The sequence below is a fragment of the Manacus vitellinus genome, unplaced genomic scaffold (genome assembly GCF_001715985.3).
Source record: "Manacus vitellinus isolate BGI_N305 unplaced genomic scaffold, ASM171598v3 scaffold_2_pilon, whole genome shotgun sequence".
Taxonomy (NCBI): Eukaryota; Metazoa; Chordata; class Aves; order Passeriformes; family Pipridae; genus Manacus; species Manacus vitellinus.
The window spans coordinates 34,461,312-34,487,568 of NW_021940208.1; the positions used below are offsets into that span (position 1 = coordinate 34,461,312).

At 34.6% G+C, this 26,257-nt stretch overlaps 1 protein-coding gene across 1 annotated transcript in view; it reads right to left on the bottom strand.

Annotated features, from left to right (window-relative positions):
• KLHL1 (kelch like family member 1) overlaps window positions 1-26,257 on the bottom strand; it is a 142,851-nt gene that overhangs the window by 35,740 nt on the left and 80,854 nt on the right. Inside the window, exons 5-6 of the mRNA XM_018070994.3 lie at window positions 21,147-21,333; window positions 454-678 (exon numbers count right to left, since the gene is read on the bottom strand). Of these exons, the coding sequence (XP_017926483.1) occupies window positions 454-678; window positions 21,147-21,333 (412 nt within the window). The remainder of the gene's footprint in view (window positions 1-453; window positions 679-21,146; window positions 21,334-26,257) is intronic.

Below are 26,257 nucleotides of genomic sequence, written 5' to 3' on the forward strand. Positions count from 1 at the left end.
AAAAATATCCTTTCAGTCGTGATGAAGCTATTGCTATAAATACTTTGTAAAGCATATCAGTCCCTCATTGACAGTCTTTATAACCTTTATATCCTATCATAATAGATAAATGTAAACACATAATTCTGATTAAAATAGTCCCTTGACTGCTTGAAAAATTAAAAATGCCCTTTTTCAAAATCAATGCATACAGATCTGAATTTTCTCACTAATTTATGTAAGTTTCAGCGTTCCTCTGCCATTTATTTTTTGGTTTGGGGTTTCTTTTTCCAGTATTATTTTGTCAAATAATAAAAATTTACTTTAACCTTCAATATACATAGTGATCTAACAAGAAGTTATTATTACTGGTCAGAATGCTACGACAGCTTAAGTGTACTGAGTTTTCAGTTTTTCACTGCAAATTACATAACTGAAAACTGAGGCATCATTTAAAAATAATGTTTTTCTTACCTAAGCCATGCCTATGTGTCGACATAGGCGGTAACACAGTCCAAGCCTTGGTCTTTGGATTGTAACATTCAACAGTGTTTAATGTCTTTAAGCCATCCCGGCCTCCAATGACAAACAGCTTGTCATCGATGACAGCAACACCAAACTGAAGCCTCCTGCCATTCATTACTCCAGCCTGAATCCATATATTTGTTCTGAGATCATACTTTTCAATAGTCGTAGCACCTGATGAGATAGAATAATAATAATAATAGAATTATGTATAAAAATGTATTTAAAAAGGCAATGTTTCTCTTTTTATTCTCTTTTTTTTCCCTAAAAGTGTTAAAACTTTGATAATATTTTCTGATTAGACGTACATCTTGAAATTTTTTTTTTTAAATAAAGTAGTCCCTCAAATATGTGCATGTGTGTGTGATAGATTACCTTTCTTACCTCTTCAAGTAGCATGAAAAAAAAGAAAATCTAAATGGCTGCTATAGAAACAAAATATTACAACTTCAAATAACACTATGCTCTAACTTTATGATTTTTTAAAGTTCAGTGAAATAATTATATAAAATACTAATGTTTTTACACTTGATTCCAATCTTCCATACAATGTATATTGTCATCTAAGATTAGAAGTAGTATTTTAATTTGCATTCATGTTTTTGTTCTTATTTTAGATACTTGTGTAGGGTTTCTTTCAGACATGCTTCTGCTGGAAGTAGAGAATGCTATACTTACAATCTGAAGCAAAATATTTCAAGAATGTTTCCATATCCAGTCAAAACTATTTCCTTCTGAGTTTAGTAATTTGAATTACTTTCAAAGATTAATTAAAAAACTATAAAGACCATTATGCGTAATATAACTTACCATTTAGTAATGAAAATGTCATTAAGAAGCCTCCACTGTTTAAACTAACTCGCACGTAATATGCAAGATATCACAACGATGTTATAAGAAATGAAGAGTTTATTAACAAAAAAAGAGGGATAAAGGAAGCATAATTAACTTAACTAGATTCCAGAATGTCAGTCATGCATTCCATTTATTGTAGTATGACAGTAGAAAAATTTAAAACAGAACTACAAATACCTAAATAATAGATGAATTTAAATTAATCCTTTAGAGGGTGACTTGATAATACATCTGAAATGTAACTGGTGTTTTATCTTAATGGTACACATAATGGTGCTTCCAAAGCTTAAATATCCTACAGAAAAAAATCAACATAATTATTAAGCTTTACCAACTAGCTATTTGGATTATAATAAAAGGTTAGAATTCCATGGGAATTAATTATTTCAGGATTCATTCATTCTTTGGAACAAAAGAGCAATGAACTGAGTGCAAACAAACATCAAGAAAGCAATAGCTTTGTTAATTGAACTAAAAAAGACATAATTTAAATTCAATTAGTATCTAAGTGTAGCAGAGCAGCAATAATGTACAATACAACAAAACAACTGGATTAAATCCCTTTCTAGTTTTATGAAGCCATAAGATATATGAAGTAAATTTTGCATTTGATTCAAAGAGACATATTTATTTCTCTTTTTGACTCTAGTTTAAAATTGAGTTGTAAATGCATAAATCCTCAGGTTTGAAAGAAGAAAATATACAGATTATTTGATACAGGTTTTTGGTGGTGCTGCAGGGCATATTATAATGATGCATATTAATAAAGTTGTACTGCTGGAAATTTTTTATATGTGGAATATATTCATGCTAAAAGCTAGAACTGTAGCACATGAGTTCCGTAATACTGTCTTTCATTCATGGCTGGGATTCGCGAATGAAGATTTGGGGAGGGCTCTACCCACGTTTGTTACAAACACGCTGGTGGCTAAAAAGGCCAATACGAGACAGACATATCCGATTACAAAAGGCACAGCAGAAAGACTCCTTAGGTGGTAAATTCTGCAAGACACAATTCTTTCTGCATTGTCTTTTCTCCTCAAGGGTGATCCTGCGTGCTTTCTCAAAAGCATCAGCAGCGTTATAGATGGTGTGTCTCCAGGCCTCCCGATTGGAGGCCAGAGTAGACCAGTTATGGTGATAAATATGGCCAAGGCTGAGATGTTGTTTCAGGGAGTCCTTGTATCTTCTCTTTGGGGTTCCTCTCGTGCAGCAGCTGGTGGTAAGTTCACCATAAAGCGAGAAATACTGTCTACTCAAATGGTAAAGAGTACAGTTTAAAAGTTTTGCCATTCTGATTTCAGAAAATAGTGCTTACATAACAAATAGAGTCTTTGAATTATGCTCAGCTATATATTTTCTAATATTGGCTAAGTCTGAGTTGAGACAAAGTTTTCTTAAATTACATATTGAGCATCTAATCAAGGAGTTTCTGGAGTGCTTGAACTCTGTTTATCCAATAAGGTACCTTGCTAATCTGTAACGATGATAAGAATGTGGATGATACAATAACAAGAACAGCAACAATAATAATAACAAAAACAACAACACAAAGTGAAATAGGTTTCAGTCCTATAAAATCATCTTTAGTGTCAGGAACACGAATATAATACATTCTAGACTGCATTTCAGACAAAAAAAAAAAAAGATCTCTTAAATTACCATAGTCCTTAGATAAAATCAGCTCATGGATGAAGAAGAGATGATAGAATCAGCTAAAAGAATATAGCTATCTTGTTGATGGGCATAAAAGCATAGTTTGTCTTTTTTTGGCTGAATTCTATTTCATGCAGGCCAGTCAGTTCTGTCTCAGCACAGGTATGCCCATAGACTCTCTATGGATGCCAAGATCACATGAAGAAGAAGGTGGAAGCGACATCTTTATAACACTATTTGATGACAGTTCCTATAGGAAGAACTCTAGGCCTTAGAATTTCCTATAATTTGTCACTATAGCTTTTTAGTATCTGTCATCATTCTAGTCAGGCCATTCTCCAGACTTTTTTCGAAAAACACTGAGCCAAGTTAAAAATCTCATCACTCAGGACTCTCAGCATGGGTGATCAGCCTGCAACTTGTAAAATGAGTAAAATCTCATCTCAACTAATCTACCTGCTGAAACTCTAGACAACAGAGCCTCAATGTTAAATAGCTATGTAGAAAACATCTACAGTCTCTCCCCTGTTCCTGCAGCAAATGGAGAAGCAGATGTAACCTCTGCTTATAGCCCCAACCACAAAATGAACCAACATCTATTCTGTTGATACATCAGTCCTGTCATGGAACAGTCTCAGTATACAGCTGGATATGAGCCTGCCTAAACAAACAAATACAAGTAAATAAATTTTTAAAAACGGTGCTATGTCCTCATCAGGAAGATAGTCAAACAAATTGAACAGTTCATCCATAGACATTGGGGCTTCATCCTTCAAGGCTTTCAAGACCCAAATGAGTATGGTTTGATCTCATAGCTAACCCTGCTTTGAGAAGCAAGTTGGACTAGAGACCTCATAAAGCCCTTTGCAATCTGATTGCATGATCTGGGGTGGTGACTGTAGCCATCAGTTTCTTTTCCTAGGCATGATCCATTCAAAACTTTCAACAAGATAAAACCTCATATATGAAACACTTTCACTTAAGACAGTGAATCAAATAATATATGAATAAAAGACTGTTGTAATCCTCTCCATCTCCTGCTATGTCCCATATTTATTTGAATTTCTTGTTATTTATATATTATTTATATGAACAACTATCCAGGAAAAAATATACATATTTATGAACTAAAATCTTAACAATTCCTGCCAGCTTTCACTCCCAACTACATGAAGTCCTCTGTTTAAATTGAAGGGAGGAAAATTTACCCCACATATCAGACATCAGTACTGTTTTTAATGCACTTTCTCCAATTGAATAGGTTCTAAGAACACAAAAATATAGTTTTTTAATTAGCATTAAGATATTCCTAATTTAAGTCATAGTATTGCATTTGGTTTAATGACATTCAGATAATTCTTTCTGATTAGGTACTTGTAATGGAAAAAAACCCAAACCAAAAAATATGTAATTGAACAAAAAAACCTGTCTTGTCTTAGTGCTGTTCTGTTTTAAAATATTTTGATTGCAATGGCTCTGCTGGAGTTAAATTTAAACAGGAAAAATCTTTCAACAAAAAGGTGGTGGAACCGCTGAAAGATATCATCAACAGAGATTTTAGGATAAGTTTAATTGCAGATTATTGAGAACTTCTTCATTCACATACAAATGGACAAGTAATAGGACAACTAAGATTATAAAAGGGAATAAACTTCTACCTAGGAAGAAAAAAGGGTATTTCTGACAAAGTAATAGATTCTTTTGTTTAGCTCAACTGTTTTGATCTTGCAAGTAAAAGGATATTCTGCACCTAGAATAGGAGGCAAAACCTTGATTAATTCCAACAGGATTATAATAGACAAATTAGTTTAGCTCTTTAAGAATTGGGTCCTTTGGATATATAAAATCAGTAACATATTAGAATATTGATTTTTCATTTATCATATATTTTATGGTTTGAATATATTTGAATATAATACTTTCAGAAAGAGAGTATCCTTACATTTCCAAATGTTGACATCACAAATATTAAAACTAATTTATTTGCTCTGAAAAAAATAAAAGCAGAAGCTCTGAATTATCCAGGGGTGGGTGCACCAAAGACAGCACAGTCAGCTGATCAAAAGAAGTGATAACCCACTGTATTCATCACTGGTGTGGCCTCATGTGAAGTACTGTGTGCAGTCCTGGGCCCCACAACTTCAGAAGGATGTGGAGCTCCTTGAATGCATCCAGAGAAGGGCAGAAAAGCTGGTGAAGGGGCTGTAAGGAATGTCCTGTGAGAAGAGGCTGGGGTCTTTAGGGGTTGTCTAATTTGGAAAAGGAGGTTGAGAGGTTAATTCATTGTTCTCTACAGCTTCCCGAGGAGCTGAAGTGGAGTTTTTCTTCCCAGTATCCACTGTTAGGACATATAGAAATGGACCAAAGCTGCACCAAGGAGTCTAAGTGGATCATAGAATCGCATCCAACCAGTAACCCAGCACTGCCAAGTCAACCACTAAACCATATCCCCAAGTGGCACATCTACACATCTTTGAAATACCTCTAGGGATGGGGAGTCTGTCACTTCCCTGGGCAATTCCACTGCCTGATAACATCTTCAGTGAAGAAGCTTTTCCTCATATCCAATCTAAACCTCTTCTAGTGAGAACATTTCCTGTCACTTGTTACTTGACAGGAGAGATTGACACCCACCTTGCTACAACCTCTTTTCATGTAGTTGAGGGTCCCCCCTGAGCCTCCTCTTCTCCAGGCTAAACACCAGCTCCCTCAGCCACTCCTCATAAGACTTGTGCTACAGACCTTTCATTAGCTCTGCTGCCCTTCTCTGGGAGCATTCCAGCACCTCAATGTCTTTCTAGTAGTGAGAGGCACAGAACTGAACACAGTACCTGATGTGTGCTCACCAGTGCTGAGCACAGTGGAACAATCACTTCCCTAGTCCTGCTGGCAAGAATATTTCTGATACAAGAAAAGATGCCATTGGCCTCCTTGGTCACCTGGGCACACTGATAGCTCATATTCTGCTGTCTGTAAATCAACACCCCCAGGTCCTTTTCCACCAGGCAGTTTTCAAGCCACTCTGCCCCAAGCCTGTAGTGCTGCATGGGGTTGTTGTGACCCAAGTGCAAGACCTAGCACTTCAGCTTATTGAAACTCATACAACTGGTCTCTGCCCATCCAGTCAGCCTGTCCAAGATCCCTCTGCAGAGCTTTCCTATGCTGCAGCAGATCAACACTCCCACCAACTTGATGTCATCTGCAAACTGCCTGAAGGTGCACTAGATCACTTCATCCAGATCACAGGTAAAGATATTAAATGGCACTGTCCTGACCACCACTTGTGAGTGGCTGCCAACAGGATTTAAATCCACTTACCATCTCTCTTTCAGCTTGGACATCTTGATGGTTTTTACCCAGATAAGAGTACATACATCCAGGCTATGAGCACCCAGTTTATCCGGGAGAATGCTGTGGGAAATGGTGTCAAAGGTTTTACTAAATTTCAAGCAGACAACTTATATAGCCTTTCCTTCATCCACTAAGTGGGTCACCTTGTCATAGAAGATCAGGTTAGTTAAGCAGAACCTGCCTGGGAAAGTAGAATATAGTGTCTATCTTTAAGTCTCTATTTTAGAGATACAGAAATTAAATAATATATCAGGGAGTATAAGAGTTCCTACAAAAGAATGTCACAAAAGCAATTCCTGATTACGATTTTTTTCTGCCAAAATTGATAGTGGGTGTTTGTGTCTAGTCCCTGAGATACTGGAGTAACTAGAGTTATTGAAACAAGATGAACAGGATTAAAGGAGCAAGTTATCAATTCAATTGACTCTCAAAATGCAGAAAACTGTAACAAAAGCTCACTGCACAAAGCTCCAGGAAAGTATACTAGTCATAAATATACAATAAAGTGCCAAGTCATGGTCTTTCTCATCACGAATGACAGTGTAACTTGTTTTCATAATAACTTTTAGGCAATAATATAATAATAGATGTTCATAAAAGATTAGTTTTTTACTTAGTGTAGTGGGACAGGAATCATAGATTGCAAATGTATTTATGTGAGTAAAAACAATGTAAGAAATATGAACTTTGATAGGTAGTGCATCATTTTGCTGTGAAAGACATTTTTCCATACATATTTTCAATAAAGGACACCTACTGACTTTAGGCAGCCATTGATATTATGGGTATTATGGAATTATGCAGGTCAAAGTGATTATGGCGTACATCTATCTTTACAGAAAGTAATCAATAAGTAATTAATACTCAAATTTTTTATATACTTCAATCTCTTATTGATATTTTATCTCTCTTCTTATCAGTAGAAAGCTGATGTAATTTTAGACCATCTTTACATGACTGGAAAAAGAATAAATAAGCAAGTCTGTCATTAAACTAGCATGGTATCAGAAAGAAAGCAGGAAATGGGAAACATTACTGAAGCAGAGACCATAAATGTTTTGACTTGTCTATAGTGTCTATAATTGTAAAATTTTATAATTTTGTTTTCCCTGTAGACTTTTCACAATAACATTATACATATATCTCTTTCTATTTATCTATGCATCTATCTATGATCTCATAGGAGTCTTTTCATGGTAGAGTTAAATAACTTAAGCACACATTACAATGACAGTTCTGTTGGATGCCCTATGATAGCAGATTAAGCCTCTGTTTCACAGGTTCATGGAGCTATGATTTTATCAGATGCTACAAAAAACTGTTAGAAATATGGGAAAAAAAGAAGCAGAAAGAAGAAACAGAAATAAATTGATTCAACACTACATGTAAGAGAAAATGTGTTCAAATGGAAATGGAAATGATTAATGAAGAGCTTATTGTTGAATTTACTGCAATGTTGATGTGATTTTACTGTATTAATAACAATGTATTGGTACATTTAGAACTATAAATAGTTGTAAATTTATTACCTTTGATATAGCTAAATAAACCAAATAAATTTCTGATTTAAATAGGCTGTAGATTTCTGGACCAGAAAAATCTACATTATTAATCATATGGTGGTAGGTAAAGAACCATTCACAATATGTCCCACTATGCTAGGTACTGGAAAAATCAAAGTAAAAATCAACTTTATATATTACAGACTAAAAACCAGACACAGGCAGAAAAAGAGAAGTAAGGCATATAGAAATAAATAATGTGATAGCATCAAATATTTTTTCAGTCTATGGCCATATATTTATTCAAGAAATTTAAGTAGGTAGAAGTAATATAATTGGGACAATATGAAAGAAAATGGATAAAAGCAGATAGTAAGATGAAAGTAAGATGGTGGGAAGAATATGATGATGGCAATAGACAAAAAGTTTCACAGAGTAGGAATGAAAACACTCAGAGACAGGTAAAAGATGAATTTAAACAATAATAATAGAGTGATGATATTTCACTACAGACACACTGCTACAGTATTTTCTGAACAGACGCAATTTCTTCCTTTGTTCAATTTCCTGACTGGTTTCGATAACTGGAATGGATTCAGTTCATTCTATCAGGAGAGGGGATGGACACAGCTTTAAACATGAAAATGTAAGTATCTTCAATTTGAGCTATTTGTATAAGCTCCCAGGGTGGTGGTGGTCAGTGCTGCTAGTGGATTCTGTACATCTCTCCTGTGTAGTAAATGCTGGTCTTGACTAGACCAAGTGTACTATCTGCATCAGTATTGACTATACTCAGCATTGACTGTATAGTTTAGGTGTAGACATGTATAATGTAAACACTAAAATTTAGATGAACCATATTCTAGTTCTTATGTCAGTTGTTAGTATTTCATATAGCAGAATGAAAGGGGAGACACCATATAGGTTTTGGTAATGCAGGTTATGGCAATTTAAGACAAAGGAAGGGACTGCAGGCAATTTTTCTATTATATTTGTTTTCTATGAGAATATAGATAAAACAATGCTGACACTTTAAAATAGCTTTCAACAATAAATACTTTGAAAACAAAAGTTTTAGGACACAAGAACTATTTTCTGTCTTCAACTTTCAGGTATAACTTGGTTTCCCATATATAACATATTTCAGGAACAATAGAACACTTTTTTTTCCTAGAATTCTGATTCATTTTAGTTAATGTGAATAATAAGATTAAATGCTCTTTAAGTACAAATTATTAGACAACATTTTAATGCAGTATCATTGTTTTATGTTCCTTAAAGTTTCTTTCAGTATTCATAACTTATTTTATAATTGCAACTTATCTAACTTATTTTATTATTATAACTGATTTTATTATTAGCACTTGCAGATTTTCATTTTATTGTTTGAAACACATACAGTGACAATAAAATGTTTCTTTGCCATGGTCCTTGCCTGCCTGCTATCATAGCCTGTTCCCTCTTCCTGTGCTATAATTATGCCTGTGCACTTTCCTTGAAAAATCAGAAAAATATAAAGATGTGTATTCAAAATATGTAAATTTTAAGGAGGTATATTTATTCAGTTTAGAAAAGTAAAATGTTCCCGACTATAGATTGTATATATGCACTGTAGTATCCATTCACCAATGCAGCCAGGGGCCAAGGGACTGTTCATTCCCAGAACCTAACAAAGCATTTGGAAAGTGCTTTATAAAGAAATTGAACATAAAATTTCTGTCCTGAAAAGCTGTTGTTCTTAAAATAGTAACCCTGCTGTCTGAGTACTGACTAAATAACTCCTAAATTTTAAAGTAAGTATACAACGTACAGAGTGTGAGTCATATTTTCAAATTTACTTGTTAATATTTTGCAGTTATTTTACTTCCAACTTACTGATGGTTCTACTCCTGCTATAAGGAAATATGGCCTTGAATTTAACACAAACATTACTTAAAATTATCACAGCCTGTAGAGAGAGATTTTCTATAAACTACAGAGCCACAACTGTATCATAATTTTTTAATTATGCAAATCCCTGTGGTTTGAATAATTACCGGTCCCAAAACTATATAACCATATGTTGCACATGTCTATCTCACCTCTTTTCTAATCTTTTTCTTTACATACTCTGCCCTAAATATTTTGCCTTTTACAGCAGCCTTTGCAATTGCCCCAGACTCTTTGTGGGGGAAGGAAAATAAAAGACAGGAAAAAAAGGAACTTGGCAGACAATTATTTTGCTTCTGAAGTTCTTTATCTACACTCTCTAAAATAACAGCACCACTTTGCCCTACTCAAACATTACTTGCAATTTTTTAGAATAGTTTGGAGGGAGAAAGTCAGAGAAGAGAAACATGCAAAGGAATGGAAGTAACTGAGGGACAAAATATGTGAGATAATACATAGGAGATTTAGAAACACAGGTTTGAGAGGAAAGATTGTAGCTAGTTCATGAAGAGAACACATTGTAATGTTAAGTCCAAGATTGACATAATTTAAAAATGCAATAAGGAATTTTGTACTGACATAAAGACAGGATGTTGCAGGGAACAGAATAAGACACAAATAGGACTGTTCTTAGGCTTATCTTAGCATGTCTTTCTGTTGTTTGCTCCTGAGCAGGAAAGGTTTGAATCCAACCATGTCTGTGAAGAATTGAATTTACAGGATCCATTCTAAAAACATCACTTTTGTATCTTTAATTTGTTTATTTATTTCACAAAGGAATTTTTGATATTCTGGAGCAGGGAGGGTATAGGGAGAATGTTTATCCTGCAATTCCTATATGATTGCTTGCATTGCCCTTGTGTCTACCTCCAAAGTTTTCAGCCAGGTGCAAATAACAAACTAAGAAGCATCTGTTCTGCCAAATAGCATGGCCCCCAGCTTGTTCCCTGACCCTGATTGTTTATATTTCACATGTATTTGTGCCTTACTAGGTTCTAGTGGGAGCAGTAAAATAAAAACGGAAGAAATATTTGTATGCAGCATTCACTTCAGGGTCCAATCCACAATGGCAGACTGGATGAGAATGCAGCACATTTGATTTCATCCATCCTGCAGTGCTGATAAGGATTTCAGTAGGTTTTCTAAGGTTAAGCACCTTTACACTTTTTAAGCATCCATACCCTGATATACAAACACCATTCTAGTTGTCTGTGACACAGTCCTCACATTATTTCATTAACTCTGAAAAAGTGCATATATAATCAAGAATTACATCGCAGGACAATGAGTCGCTCTTTGCCACCGGATCTGGAAGGACTACAGAGTATCCCTGGACATATGCAACTAGCAGAGAGAGGGATGGAACCTTATCCCCATTCATTTTCACCACTTCTAAGGTGAGATCAGTATCTAGAGTTTTTAAACCACCATGCTGTGGTACAGTGGAGTCACTCAGTCAGATGCTGGTTCCAGTGATAAGCAAAAATTGCTTATTTTAGAAAAAGATGAAGTGTAATAGAAGATAATTAGAATATCACTTGAAAGGCTTCATGAAAAAAAGTCATAAATAAGTTTACAAATTGTAATTAAAGCAAAAAAATAGAAATTTATATTGTGCAATAGAGTACTGTTCTGTACATAAAGGTAAAACTGTGAGATCTAGTACTTTATTGTTTCACAGAAACATGGCACGGTAGGATCACATTCACCCCTGCTGCACACACAGAGGGGTTGTCAGCAGCAGTTGAACATTCATGCAACACTACTCTGATCATCTACGGTATTTATTTTCTAAAGTTTTCTTTCTCTGTAAGTCTCTCATTACTTCATAGACCTTGATTAATCAGGTTTATAATGCCTATGAAAGTATGCACAATACACAGAACTAATCTCATCCAATACCCAATTGGATCATAAGTAGAATTTAGGTTAGAAAAAAAATATGTTGAAATGTATCCAGAACATCAAGAAATATCCTTATTTCTTACTGGAAATCATTTGTGCTGCCATAGTCATGGCATAGGTTTTAAATTTACTACGCGCTTTTTTTAATCACACCAATAGATATTAAATTAATTCTGTTTCACCTCTCTATGTCTTTTTCGTATACTCTGTCTTCAATGCTACACACTGAAATAACTCTGTTTTAGAACTCTGTCCATCTGAAAAATAGGGGATTGTGCATCTGTGTATGTAGAGAGGAATTGCCTGGGTGTGTAGCACTTTTACTGTAAAATCCTCAATATTCTGTGTATTTGTTTTTGTTTAATCTTTACAGTTTCATATCCAGTATCTTAAAGACAGTCTAATAAGTCATGTATTTCTTTTCTAACCATTAGACAACTCAAAAACCAGTAGTGATACACAAGTGAAGGAAACTATAATAGAATACATTTTTAAATGTAATTTCATGTAAATTTTTATATAGCCAGCAGTATATTAAAAAAAAGTGAAAATTGTTTCATAAGCAGATGCAAATCCTAAATATCTGCCCTTGTCCCCAACCCCACCTTTTTATTCAATGTAGACATTTCCACCATAAAGGTACCTTATATTTTTTCCTTTCTATTAGAATGATTTGGTATTTAAACACATAAAGAAGGGTAGGAATTCTACATTTATCATAAAAACATTTCTACTTTTTTTCCCCGGTAACACTTTCTGCTGATTTTGCTATTGCTGAAGCTGTTGCTGACTGGTGCTCTGATAATTTTGTTCAAGATTTAGAGATGCTGCTGTGAGTAGATGCAAAATGATGACCTTGATCCAGTGATCTGCAACATTACATTTTGAACTGAAAAGACAGTTACTCAAGTGGAACATATGTGACCTAAGCAGGTTACTGATGTAGATACCAAGAAGAATATTTTGGTAATGAAAGAGCTATAGAGAAAATGGTAACACAGGGTAGCAGTTCACTACTCTGTAGTCAGACTGCAAAAAATTCCTTTAAACTCTTCAAAAAACTATAACATGTACAAAAAAAGGAATATTGCTCTTTTCTCAGTGAAAATAATGTATTAAAATGTCACAAGGATTTGCCATAAAGTGATATGAAAAAAAAAAATCAGAAAACCCTTGGGAATATTCAGTTATTCTATATGATCAGAGTTCTCTAAAACCAACACAAGTTTTTTCCACCAACGTTTATATTTTTGAGTATCAGAAATGACAGCTTTTCCACAGTGATTTTAGGCAATGTCTTTAATGTTGGGTGTTTTGTTTTATAATATAGTGCTATGTTTTATTACATAAAACATTCATGGTTTATGTTTTTATCTAGTCTAAAAGTTACAAAACTTCCTTTTATTAATGATTCATATCATGCACTATGCTAGTCTACCACACTGGGTATTGAGAGTGGTTCCAGAAGTGAATTGTCTTGAGAACAAGATACATAATGTTTCTGATAGTATAGAAGTTCTCTAAATCATCCATCTGCCAGGTATGTTTCTTCTCCAAATTGCACACAAGGTTTCCTTTTTTTTTCTGTGCACTTTAATCAGTGATAAAATATCTGCACTGGAAATGTCAGACAATAGAGTAAGTAGTAAGGAAGCAATGAGGAAGAACAGAGGCGTGTTCTTGGGAGAATAATCTCCCAAATACACGCAGCAGCTTCTGGTACTGTCTGCTTGACCCCATAGTTTCTATCAACAATAGTGAATACCAGATGGCCAAGGTGAAATTTATCTTGTGTGTGATAATTTTGGCTCTTCTCTTATATTTGAAGCCATGTAGGCTTCAGAATAGATCACTTCAGGATCTTCACTTTATTTCAAACCATAACTGAATCAGCAGTTTCAGAAGATAACTACGATTAAAAAAGTGCCAGAAATTAGATGATATAAAATAAGTAGTAAAAAAATACCAGATGGTGTTAAAATCTGGATTATTTTTTCTATTCAGAAGTGCTTTGACTGCTAGTTGGCCTACGAGACTGAATGTTCTGGAACATATTGAAAATCACAGCAGTGAAAAGAAGGAAATAATCATGTTAATACTTATAAGAACTGGATTAGGAGAGAATTTTAGTGTGATTTATAGATTTAATTATCTCATTAGTGATTAACCAGTGTATTTTATATTCCTCTGCTGAAGTAATTAACCAAGCTCTACTTTTACTCTACAATTATACTAACATGGTAGAGAATCACAGAACAGTTGAGGTTGAAGGGACCTCTGGAGGTCATCTGGTTCACATTCTTTTCTCTGGGCTAAACAGTCACAGATTTCTCAGCCTTTATTCATAGGAGAGATGCTCCAGTCCTTTCATCATCTATCCGAGATGCTATTAAAGGATTCATCAGTATTTCCAGATCTGAGCAGAGTGTGGAAAATGTAAGCAATGTTAATGACTGAAAAGAGAAGGAATAGAGGAGTATTTAAACCTGAATTGGAATAAAAATGCAAAACTAAAGAAAGAAAATCTGGTGAAGAACGATTTTAAGAGCTTAGCACAGAGAACATGCTGTGATCTTATCTCTCCAATGTCCACAAGCTATGTGTCTCCTGTTTTCAAGCCAGAAAGGACAATTTTGATCATTAGCTTGACTCTTCGATAGCAGAATTTAGGACAGTGAGACAGAAAGGGTGGCTGCTCTGTACAGCTTCCTCTGCTCCCTAGATCTGCTTTCAGGGATCAAATCTACATGTGTAATTTTGGCATTTCCATATATCTGAACAATGATTATGCAGATGTTTGGTATAGGGGTAAAATGACCCCAGGTTGTTTCCTGCCAAGCTGCTTTCCAGCTGGGTGGCCCTCAGATTATACTGGTTCCAGGGGTTGTTCCTCTTGAGATGCAGGACTTTGCACTTCCCCATGTTGAACTTCCTGAGGTTCATTAAGTATTAATTATTTCATTATTATTATTTCATTATTATTATTATTTCATTATTATTATTTCATTATTATTATTTCATTTTATTATTATTTATTTCATTAATTATCTTTCTCTCCCCAGAATGTTTTGTTGTTAGCTAAATACATCATATGCATATATTTCTTGAAACAGTTCATTTTTGTTTCATCGAATCAAACTAAAAATCATACTCTCTTTGCAGTTTATCAAACATATATCCAATGATGAACTCTTGGGCTATATTAAAGTACCTGAAAATATGAATTTCTGCAGTAGATAAAACTAATTTTCCCAAAATTTGGGAAAATGTCTTGTTTTCTGTCTTAAAAAGCAGTGGATTTCTATTTTTTTATTTTCAAGCAGGTAACTTATGTCTGTTTCATTTAAGAAATCTAAAAGGATAAGTAAGTTTCAATGCACATTTGCAATACAGAGACTGAAAAATTCTGTTATCCATTCTGCATAGCCTGCCTGCCTCTTACTTTGGCTTTCTAATTTTCTCAGGAAAACTCACCACAATGACAACCTCATTACTATGCTGTCTTAATGACTCCAATGAGAGACATTTCTCTGCTTGGCTGTTCTTGTTTATATACTCCATTATTCTTTTCCTATTTAGTCTTCCAGAATGTGTGAAAAAGGAAAACAGAGTTGGTCATTGGTACACAGTGTTGACCTAAAGCTAATGGAATGTTACTTGTTTATTAGTTCATTTTACAATTAAGGTAAATTATGCTGTAATTATTTACCATTGCTACCTATTAAATGTCTGAGAAAAAAAGGATTATAACAACATACATTTTATGTTTAAAAAAACCCCACACTTAAATGTGTAAATTTTTTGGAAAAATGAACTCCAGAAACTATAAGAAAGAATACTGAAATATATTACATGGAAATTAGTAAACACAGAACCATAGAATCATTTTAGTTGAAAAAGAACTTTACGATTGAGTCCAACCTTTAACCTAGCTACTGAGGTCACCGCTAAACCATGTGCCTCTGTGCCACATCTATACACCTTTTAAATACCTCCAGGGATGGGGACTCAACCACTTCCCTGGGCAGCCTGTTCCAAGGATTGACAACTCTTTCAGTGAAGAACTTTTTCCTAATATCCAATCTAAACCTTCCCTGATGCAATTTGCAGTCATTCGCTCTCATCCTATCACTTGTTACTTTGGAAAAGAGACTGACCCCCACCTTGCTACAAGTTGTAGAGAGTGCAAAAGGTCTCTCCTGAGCCTCCTATTCTGCAGGCTAATCAACTCCAGGACCCTGCTCTTTCATATTACAACCATCTATCTCAGTAAAATTACTCACTTCTAATACTTGAAATCACTGGAGTTTTTGGGCTGAGTCAGAACTGTTAAAATAGAGCAGACAAGATTTCAGAGAAAAACTGTATCTAAATAAAAGCAGTATGCAGACAGCTACTTCGAAGTTCAGAGGCATAATTTATTTTGGCTTATTGTCCTCCTGAGGTATTTCAAGGCTATAACTACATAATCCTTTAACATAGCAAATGTCCTCATCGAAAACACAGGTGAAAACAAACTGGCACTAAAGGCAGAAGAAACTCATACATAGGAATGGTGAGGACAGATATGTGATATTATAAATAAAAGGAGTAGGATTACAAAAGGGACCATCAATTTCTCATTTGTCAGTTCTTTTGTGAACATCTACTTATACCATAAGTAATGACAGCATGTTTATGTTCCCGCTTGACAAGAGCTGCTCCTGGAGTCTGGTCTGTGGTGCCAGCTACTGGGAGCAGTGAGGTCTTTAACCTCCAGCCACTGGGGGCCTCCTCATGAAAACCAGCTATTTTGGGACACAAGCATGAGTGAGGAGCGCAGCAGAGCCATGCTGGTGCTCAGGGGATCCACGAATGTGTGTGTGCTCGTGAACCTGGGGAGTGTGGTGTGCAGAAACCTCTGTCAGCCCAAAAGGAGGAGGGAAAACGTGTCTGGTGTGAGTCCTAAATGTGGGGGCTGCTGAGAGCAGCACTTTGTCTGTGACCATCTGTGTGACCAGCCTATCTGTGTCCTCTGTGTATTTTTGTGTCTGTGCCTGTCTGTGGCACACACACTCAACTTCACTACTGGTTGAACCTGCCAATGGGAAAATGGCAGAAGCATCCTTCAGACGGAGCAGAGATCCTGGTTTTCCAAGAGCACCATGCTGGGCTCCAGCAGCTGGACAGGAGGGTCCTGGGTCAGGACAGCTGGATCCAGGAGATGTTCCAACTTTCCTGAGAAGTTTGTAAGCATTAGACTATTTCTTGCATTCTAATATACAAACAGGAATAAGAAAATATACCAAGTTCTTAATAGTAATAACAATAAAATATTAGCAATATATTATGAGCACTATGTACCATTAAATGCAGGAAGTCCCAACCATGAATTCATTTGCATGCTGGATTAAGGAAAGAGTGAAGTACAACAGAAAGTTTGAGGTATTTAACTATGCTACACCCTCAAACTTCTAAGAGAAGACCTCAATAATTTATATGTGTGATTTTATAAATATATACATACATATATATATACATACATACATACATACATATATATATATATATATACACACTTATATAAAACCTTTCCAAAAGCACACCAGGGAAAAATAGAAAGTCATAAACACATTGGAATTATTTCTTTAAAGAAAAATACTCTATCTTGAGTAGGGGTTTTTTTGTGTATTATACAAATACAGGACTATAAGCACTCACATTCTGAAAATTAAACTCATTTACTGTACGCTGTATATTTTGAATGAAAATGCAAGTAAGATGAAGATAAGATGCTTGCTCAAGATAGTTATGTGCATCAAATGGATAGATAATGAATGTCGTCAAATGTTTTATGTATGTGAAAACAAAGTGGTTTGTAGTAATTTCTACCACTTGCAAAATGCCATAGAACAATTTTGATGCATTTAACTTTCTTTCTTTTTTTTGTTTTTACAAATTTTCACTAAACTGAAGAGGAAAGAGGCAGATAGCTTTTCAAGTTACAGATATCTCAGACACATATCTCAAAAAGCAAGAATTACTAAGATGAAAAACATGACCTCTCCATATTTTTGCATTTCTTTACAGTATTTACAATAGGTTTTCCAACATTTCTTTCAGTATTTAAAAAATATGCCTGTATGAGAATGAAAAATATAAAAGTAAAATAAATAAGGTTTAAGTGAAGTCTGCTGCGAGAAATGTCTTTCTGGAAACAAGAAAGACATTTGTCCCTTACTATTCTAACTTTTCCCTTATTGTTCTAACTGCTAGCTAGTGAGTCAGCTAGGTTAGGACACTTCATGAGACATCAATCAGAATTCTGACACCAGTGTAAGACTGCTTGATTATTGATACCAATCTCCTCTTGGTATATTTTCCTTCAAGTAAAATACAAGTATATTTGCCTGCTCATAATTTTCCATAGCACCATCTAACATAGACCATATACATCATGTTCTATCACATGGTTTTTTCTCTGCATTTAGGATTCCAAGATGGCTGCAGGAAGTCAGTGTTTAATCATTCTTTAAAATTGGTAAACGTCCACTTCTTGCAATTACTCATTTCAGTCTATTGTCCTCCTTTATATGTGGACTTAGCTTTCGTATGCTATTAGATGATTAAATCCTGATAATCCAAATTAGAGAAGTCAGTGTGACAATATTAATGGGTAAAGTGAATGGAACATTGTCAGAAGCATATACCCCCAATCTATCAATACATCTCATTTCAGTAATGCAAACATATAGGGAAAGTGTGTTTCTTACATGCACCTCTGAAATTAAATTAATGAATAACCAAAGGTCTGTAGAAACAGAGATTTGAATGAGGTTTTGTACAATTATGAAATTAAAATTACAAAATTATCCAACTTTGATCCTTTCAATTTTATCCATTTAGAACTATGTTGCATTAACTTTTCACATCAGGCAAAATTCCAGTTGCTATTTCCTGGATTTTAATTATCACTTTTTTTTATGGAAAGGAAGATAACTATAGATGAGATTTTAAAACAAACTTAGCATGCTAGGCTGCTTTTTATGTGATGTGCCACATAACCTTTAAATACTTTCATAATATTTGTACTTTCCCACTATTTTATATGTTATTTAATAAATTGCTAATTTGATTAGCTCATCCAGATCTTATGTGTAACTGTTTCATATTTGGTAGCAAACACTAGGAAGCATTAAAAATACATCATTTTGAGTTGCAACCATCCAAGTCAGCATTTCAGTGAAGAGAGTTGTGGGGGGAAAAATAAATTATTAATTATTGAGGAGAGATTATACAGTATCAGCATCATCTCACAGCCCAAATATTCAGGCTTGCTTTATGAACTCAGTGATTCTTCAAAACAAGCAAACAGGTCTCCTGAACTGACATGTGGAAACAAGACTCACTGGACATAAAAGCCAGTCAAGAGTCACAAGAGGGATGAGTTGAACAGATGCAAGCCGAGACTACACAGCTGCAGGACCTGAGTTACTGGGAATACATATTACATCAGCTGTAACAAAGGCTCCTACTGTGCACATGCTGCTCTGCCATAACAGACCCCCTCTCAAAGCAGTTTGTATCTGCTGTAAATGTATAAAAGTCCTGGTTATCTTCAGTCAGAGTTTTCACCAACAGAGGGCTGAACCTCTGTTGCTCTGTGTCCTCTTCTGCTGCTACAGAAAAAAACTGCTTCTGCCTGACCTGAAACTGCAAAATAGGCTGTGTGTCGATGCTGCAATGGTGTTACACTCTGCGCTCTCTTCCTGAATATTTCTACATTTCGACTGAGGAACAGACATTTATAGTAAATGAGAACAAATACTGCTGCATCCAAATTGGGTTTATTTCCTACCCACAATGAATACTTGTGTTCAAAGTAACTTGTTCTAAGTAAGAGGACATTTGTATTTTAGTTATTTTATGATCCAAAGACAATGTTCTGTGCACATCCATGCCTCACATTTGGCTATACAAATGCTTATAAATGCTAAATGGACAAAAATAATCTACAGTTACAAAAAAAATATATGTATACTGATTCATCAACATTTTCTTATTATCATAGAAACATAGAACAATTTGGGTTTGAAGGGACTTTAAAAAATCACAGAATTACAGAGTCACAGAATATGCTGAGTTGGAAGGGACCCATCAGGATCATCAAGTCCAACTCCTGGCCCTGGGCAGGACCATCCACAAGAGTCACACCAGGTGCCAGATAGCATTGTCCAAATTCTTCTTGAACTGTGACAGTCTTGGTGCTGTGACCACTGCCGTGTCACCACAGGAACACTAGGGATCCTGTTCCAGTGCCCAACCACCACCTGTGAAAAACCTTTTTCTGATATATAACAGAAACTGTTAGCATTAATCTTCCTTGACCTGCTTGTCACACTTCTCTTGATGCTGCCCATTTATTTTTCACACATGCACAAATGTCATACATCATTCTCATTGGTGTAACTTTATGGGAAAAGCATGTCATGTAATTTTGCATATGATATGGCCAAACCTATTTAGTGAAACAACTGCAATAACTATACCCTAGACACAGAGTTGTAAAATCCTGAAGATATCATTTTATACTTTTTTTAAGTACAGTTTATTTTATATGAGAACTAGTGTTTCTGAAGGCATAATCTTCAGTCTAAATACGGACATTAAAATTTAAGATACTGTGGAGTTGTCAGTGAATATCACCAAAAAAATAATAAAAGCCTTTTTTGAGTATGTAGGCTTATAACACAGCTAGCTTTAAGTTCAAATATTTTATTTAATTCATTCAAGAAATCAGTGGATTAGACTTCTTAGCAGAAATGAAAGTACATAATTTTAATTCTTAATCCCAACAAATAACAACAAAATACTTAAATAAAATTTCAACTGCCTTCTACTTTTCCTCACAGAAAAATGGGGATAATTTCATCTTCCATTATCTGTTGACAAAGTAGTAATCTAGTTTAAGCTAGTTATCTAGGTTTTTTCTCTAAAGGACTGACAAATTTCTGCATTAGAAGACCATGAATCACCCATAATATTTTAGACAACTATTTAAGGATGGAATACCTGCACATCAATGATACTGCATATCAAACTGCCTTTGTTCATTGGTTAAAAAAGAATGAAAGAAGCATTTGAGTCATTTATAGAGCAAACATAATTTCTAGAAATCTAAAACTAAGGTAAATTAACTTCATTCAATTTTTTTTTGTTAAATTTCTTTCTGAAAATTATAATAATTTTTAACAAAGACTGAATTAAAACCTCAGTTTCTTTTCACTAACATTATTATTCTTTTCCTTAAATATCAGTAGATTTTTATTAGACCTAAAGTCTTGGCAGCATTTCTTGACTGATTAGACATCCCCACATCAATCCTGGAATAGAAAGTTATTTCACCATTTGCTGATAAAGAAAATACAAGGTATAACTTATAAAGCAATAAATATCCTTTAATACCTTTGTTGTTATCCATTCCTCCAACAGCATAAAGTGTCCCAACTGTAGACTTTCTAGGCTTAGTCCTTGGACTTTGCATGAGAGTTCTTCTCTCTGGTAAAAGATGATATTTCATGGCTTCCAGAATAAGCTTCTGACATTCTAGGTCATCCTTAAAAAGCACATGGTTTTCCAGGTCTGCCAATATCTGTGAATGACATGAAGGTGAATCAAAAATGCTAGAAATTCCTAGAAAAGCAATACCATGCAATGAGAGAAGATAAAAAGGATGTTGTAAGTATATCACTTCATTGTAGAATACATGGTTTTGCAGGGCTGGGTTTTTTTTTGCAGCAGGGGCAGAAAAGTAAATAGTTAATTGATTTTTAAAAGACTTTAAAATCACTGTTTCGCCAGCCGTTAAGACTACAATCTTACTAATCTCTTACTGAAGGCATTGAAGACCTCTAACTGCTCTCTTGTAGGCTGACTTATTTCTAATGGTTTCCAAAGTGACACTGAAAGGACCCGGAAAGCATCTCTTTGCAGGAACATCCTTTATTTCTAAAACCAAACCAAAACAACCCCAACAACAACAACAATAACAAAACAAAACATCAACAACAACCCAATGAAAGAACTTGCTTATTCAAGTTTTGAATCTGTTGTTTTGCCGTATTATTAGCAAAATAAAGGACTAATAATGCAGAAAATGTAACTTTTTACAATTGGCTTAAAAATGTAATCAATAGTTACAAAACCAAATGCTTAGTGCATACAGTTGAAAGACTATTATGTTACATTTCCAAAGAAGAAGGTTGCAAGTTGTAAATGTTAAGTGTTGGATTCATCTGCCTGTATGTACAAATCTACCAGTTTTTGAGAAGTAATAAATCACCCCATAAGTTTTCAAGATCCCACTGAACTAAGTAACCTGGGCTAATCTCACAGCTGACCTATCTTTGATCTGTTGGACTACAGACCTCCTGACCTCTACTGCTACCTGAATGATTCTGTGATCTCATTGATGTCAGGTCAGAAGAGTGCAGTGCTTATGAAGATTTTGGGCCATATCTGCCAGATACACTAGGGCATTCAAATTCAGTCAAACTCTCAATATTTATATTTAGGCAGTTGAGTATTACATCTACATGCTGATCCCTACATTCCGCTGACCATCATATTAGAGCAGGTTTTAACTGCATATGACAGTATATCTGTACAGTGTGGTAAATTTTTAGATCTCCTAGAATATATGACTGGGAGACCAAATAATTTTCGGAGAAGCCGCTGAAGGCCAGGAAGCAGGAGAATTTAGTTCCAGAAGTTTGAGGATGTATCTCCACCCAGACACATATATGCAAACATATGCAAACTGTATTGCAGTTGCCTAAAAACAGGAAGTTAGACTGCTTGTAAGAACCTTCAGCTATTTCATCTGGGTTTCAATGGCTGCTGAAGAACGTATGAATGTCCTTTGTCAATCTGTCAGCCTTTAGCAGATTTTTTTTGTGACATCTAAGTATTAATAGCTTGCACATGTAGACAGTTGTGTCCTGCTTCTGATTTTAAGTGTCTATGATGAGATGAGTCTATTCAGGTTCAAAGAAAGGCAATGCAGGCTACAGTATCTCAACTGGTGATCCAGAACTCTTTTTCATGGCTGACGACCTAACAGATTATAAATATGCTTAAATTGCTTAATAGATATGTTTAAATAAATACGTTAAAAGAAGTGAAGAGAGAGGCTCATCTAGCCTAGATAAAAGATGTCTCCAACTGTGACCATATGTCAATGTCTAGGGAGCAAACCATGAAATTATTTTCAAATATACAGTAACTCCCTTTAATATTCACCCAATGTCCGACTTTCAGATCAGGCACATTCTGAGGTGGATGTCTTTTCCATGCAATTTGTAATTCTCAGGGACCTTATCTTCCATTAAGTAGTTCAATCTTCCTTTTAACTCACATAAATTTGTAGCATCCACAATGTACCCAGCCTATTACTCACTGTATATGAAGGTTTACCTCCCTCCTTTTGTTTCAAACCTGGCTCTGGTTGCTTTGTTTGCTTTCACTTGATTTGTTTCATACATTTCTTTCTTTCAGTACCCCCTAATTCTTCTGTTGAAAGAGAAAATGAATTACTGATGTACCAAGTTTCTTAGAATATTCTAGACTTCTGTTGTATTTTCTTTTAGTCAAGTATTTTCTAGACCAAGAAGCCTCAGCTTTCTCAGTCATTACTTAGATGAAAGAAGATTTATATCTTTTATCACCTTTGTTGACTTTTTCTGAACCTTTCAGTTTTGTTGGATTCTTTTTGTGAAGGGATCAGAACCGCACACGTTATTAACCATGAATTATTGTGGTGGTAAAATGATGTGCTCTGTTTTGTTATCTTTTACTTTTTCTTTTCTAACAACTTGCAACTTTTGATTCTGAATTTTTGACCACTGCAGATCTACTGACTACAAAGTCAGAAGCTGACTTTTCCAGAAATTCCTATTTTAGAGACCCAAAATTTTACTCCTGAATGAAAGTGGTCAATCCAGAATCTATGGTTTTAAATTTGAACTTAATGTTTGGCTTTTTTTTCTTGTTTGGTTTTTTTTTCAATTATTGTTTGTTCTCCAGGTAGATTATATTAAATTTATCTACATTAAAACTGTAAAAATGCAAAAGTTATTAGGAATTCTGAAGTGTTTAAATTCTAGGGATTTAAATTCTACTCACATCTTGAGTTTTTGTAGGTCTTGGGGAAGTCAGTGAAATTTCTTGTATCCAAAAGTTTGATTCTATTATTAAATTGCAGAACTAACTCTCATTTAATTTGATGAGAATATGTATTACAGTGGGAGACTGGGTAGTTCATTCTTTTATGTTCTAATACAAATTCCACAAGTTGTAGTTGAAGATATTAAAGGATTTTTTAAAAATGTTTTCCATTTAATTAAAGCTGGCTGTCCAAATTACCAAGACTATGAGGTGTCCTCCATGGGTTACTCATGGGTGAGAAAACTTGTGGATGGTTTGAGTCACACCAATGTTCAATGACATTCCAGGCAAAAAACTGATGAAATACAGTTGACATTATTAAAGCATTAACATCTAATTAACAAGATTTGTAGTTTTAAGCCATCTATTGTGTGTTGAAAACCTCTGGCACATTTCAGATGACAGTATGCATCATGTTTCATTCTGCCCAACTTCCCGAATATCTGGTACCATAAAATATCCACATATCCATATAATAAAAGAGAAAAAAAGTTGGGGTATAAAAAAAAATGGGAGAGGAAAAGAGAAAGTAGAAGACAATGCAAAAAGGTACAAAGAGACCTCACCACAAAGTAATTGAATTAGTTTTAGGGAGGAGGAATAAGAACAAAAGTGTGATAATTTAGCATAGCAATACACAAAGCCCCTTGGTTCATAGAAAACAGTAGAATTTACATTAGGAAGCATTTATTTACACCTAGAGAGCTGGTGCATGCCCCAGGCATGCCAGTGCTTAAGAGGTATTTGAACAATGCCTTTAATAACTTGCTTTAACTTTTGGTCAGCCCTGAAGTGGTCAGTCAGTTGGACGAGAGAATATTTGTAGGTCACCTCCAGCTGAACTATTCTATTTTATTCTGTTCTATTCTACTCTCTCACAGAGGGAACAGGTAATACAAAGGAAACCATGGGTTTGCAAATCATTAGTTTGCACAAGGACTGCATAAATATTAAACTTAAATGTCTTCACTGGAGTAATCCTAATATTCATTTTTTGTCCTTAGATACGAAACTAAATGCTCCAATAAATATATGCTATCTCACAAATGTATAATTAAGAAGGCTAAACCAAACAAATTTTTTTTTTTGGTCACTAAACCTATGGTGTTGTTTTATCAGTTAAGATACAAGAATATTAAAAGAATGAATATATGAAAGTAAAAGACAGTTATGTTCTCTGATAATAATATTTTCAGAAAACATCTTTGAATGTGGTCCATGTTTTCAAATAGATTATGCACCAACTACAAATGATCCCATGATCATGAAAGTAAAAAGAAATTCAAGAAAGAAAGAGACAGATGAGATACAAAGGCATTGAAAATATCAATTTATTTTGAGGAATTCAAATATCTTTCAGGATTTCTGAATAAATTGCTGTCAAAGTACCAAACCTGGATTAATGTATCAATAAATGAAGGCATGAGGCTGAAGTTTTTTCTCCCAATCAATAATGAATGGCTCATATGCTTTCTTTCATTTAGGTAGATTAGATTTTTGAAAACTGTCATATCAACTTTCTATGTCTGGTGAACCAAGCACTTTTCTTACTTACATGGAAAATGAGATATATATATAAATCCCTCCATATATTTGTTCTCCAAAACTGTATTTGCTATTTTTTTCTCATAAAACAACTGTATCTGTCATATTCATTTTTACAAATGTGCATGACTACTGTATTAAGAAACTAAAAAAAAATGTTTGAAATAGCAGCACTGACTGGAAAAACAAGAAAAATATTGAGATTGACTAATATGAATTCAGTCTCAGAGAAGTGTTACAGAAAAGATGTGAAATTTGATCCGCTGCTCCTTTAAATTTGTCACAACTTCCATTCTGGCTTCTTCCTAACATGTATGTATCTTTTAAACTAATTTGTTTCTACTGATCTATATATTCCAAGGCCATATTCTCTTGACGACAGAAATTCACTAAGAGGGAGTCAATATCATATACAAAATTATCATCTGTTGTAGTCTTACTCCTTAGAAACACACCTGCCTGCATCTAGATTTCGGATAATTTTAACAAGAAAAAGCCGCTTTTGGAAAGCAAAGTCACTGAAGAGGCTTTAATACTGTGGTCAGATTAAAACAATATGTACTTCCATCTGTAATATAAATGCTTTGAGGTTGAAGGCTCAGGGCGCTGGGTTGTCAAGAATTTTATTAAAACAGTATGAGGCACAGACAGAACATAAATAGACACATTCCAAAAAAAGAGGCAGAGACATTTGTGTTCCTGGATGGCAATATTTTTAAGAGGGGTCACTACACATGGTTGAGGTTAATAGCTTGATATAAATGTTTGTAAATAAATTGCACATAAAATAAATTATACTTGAAAAT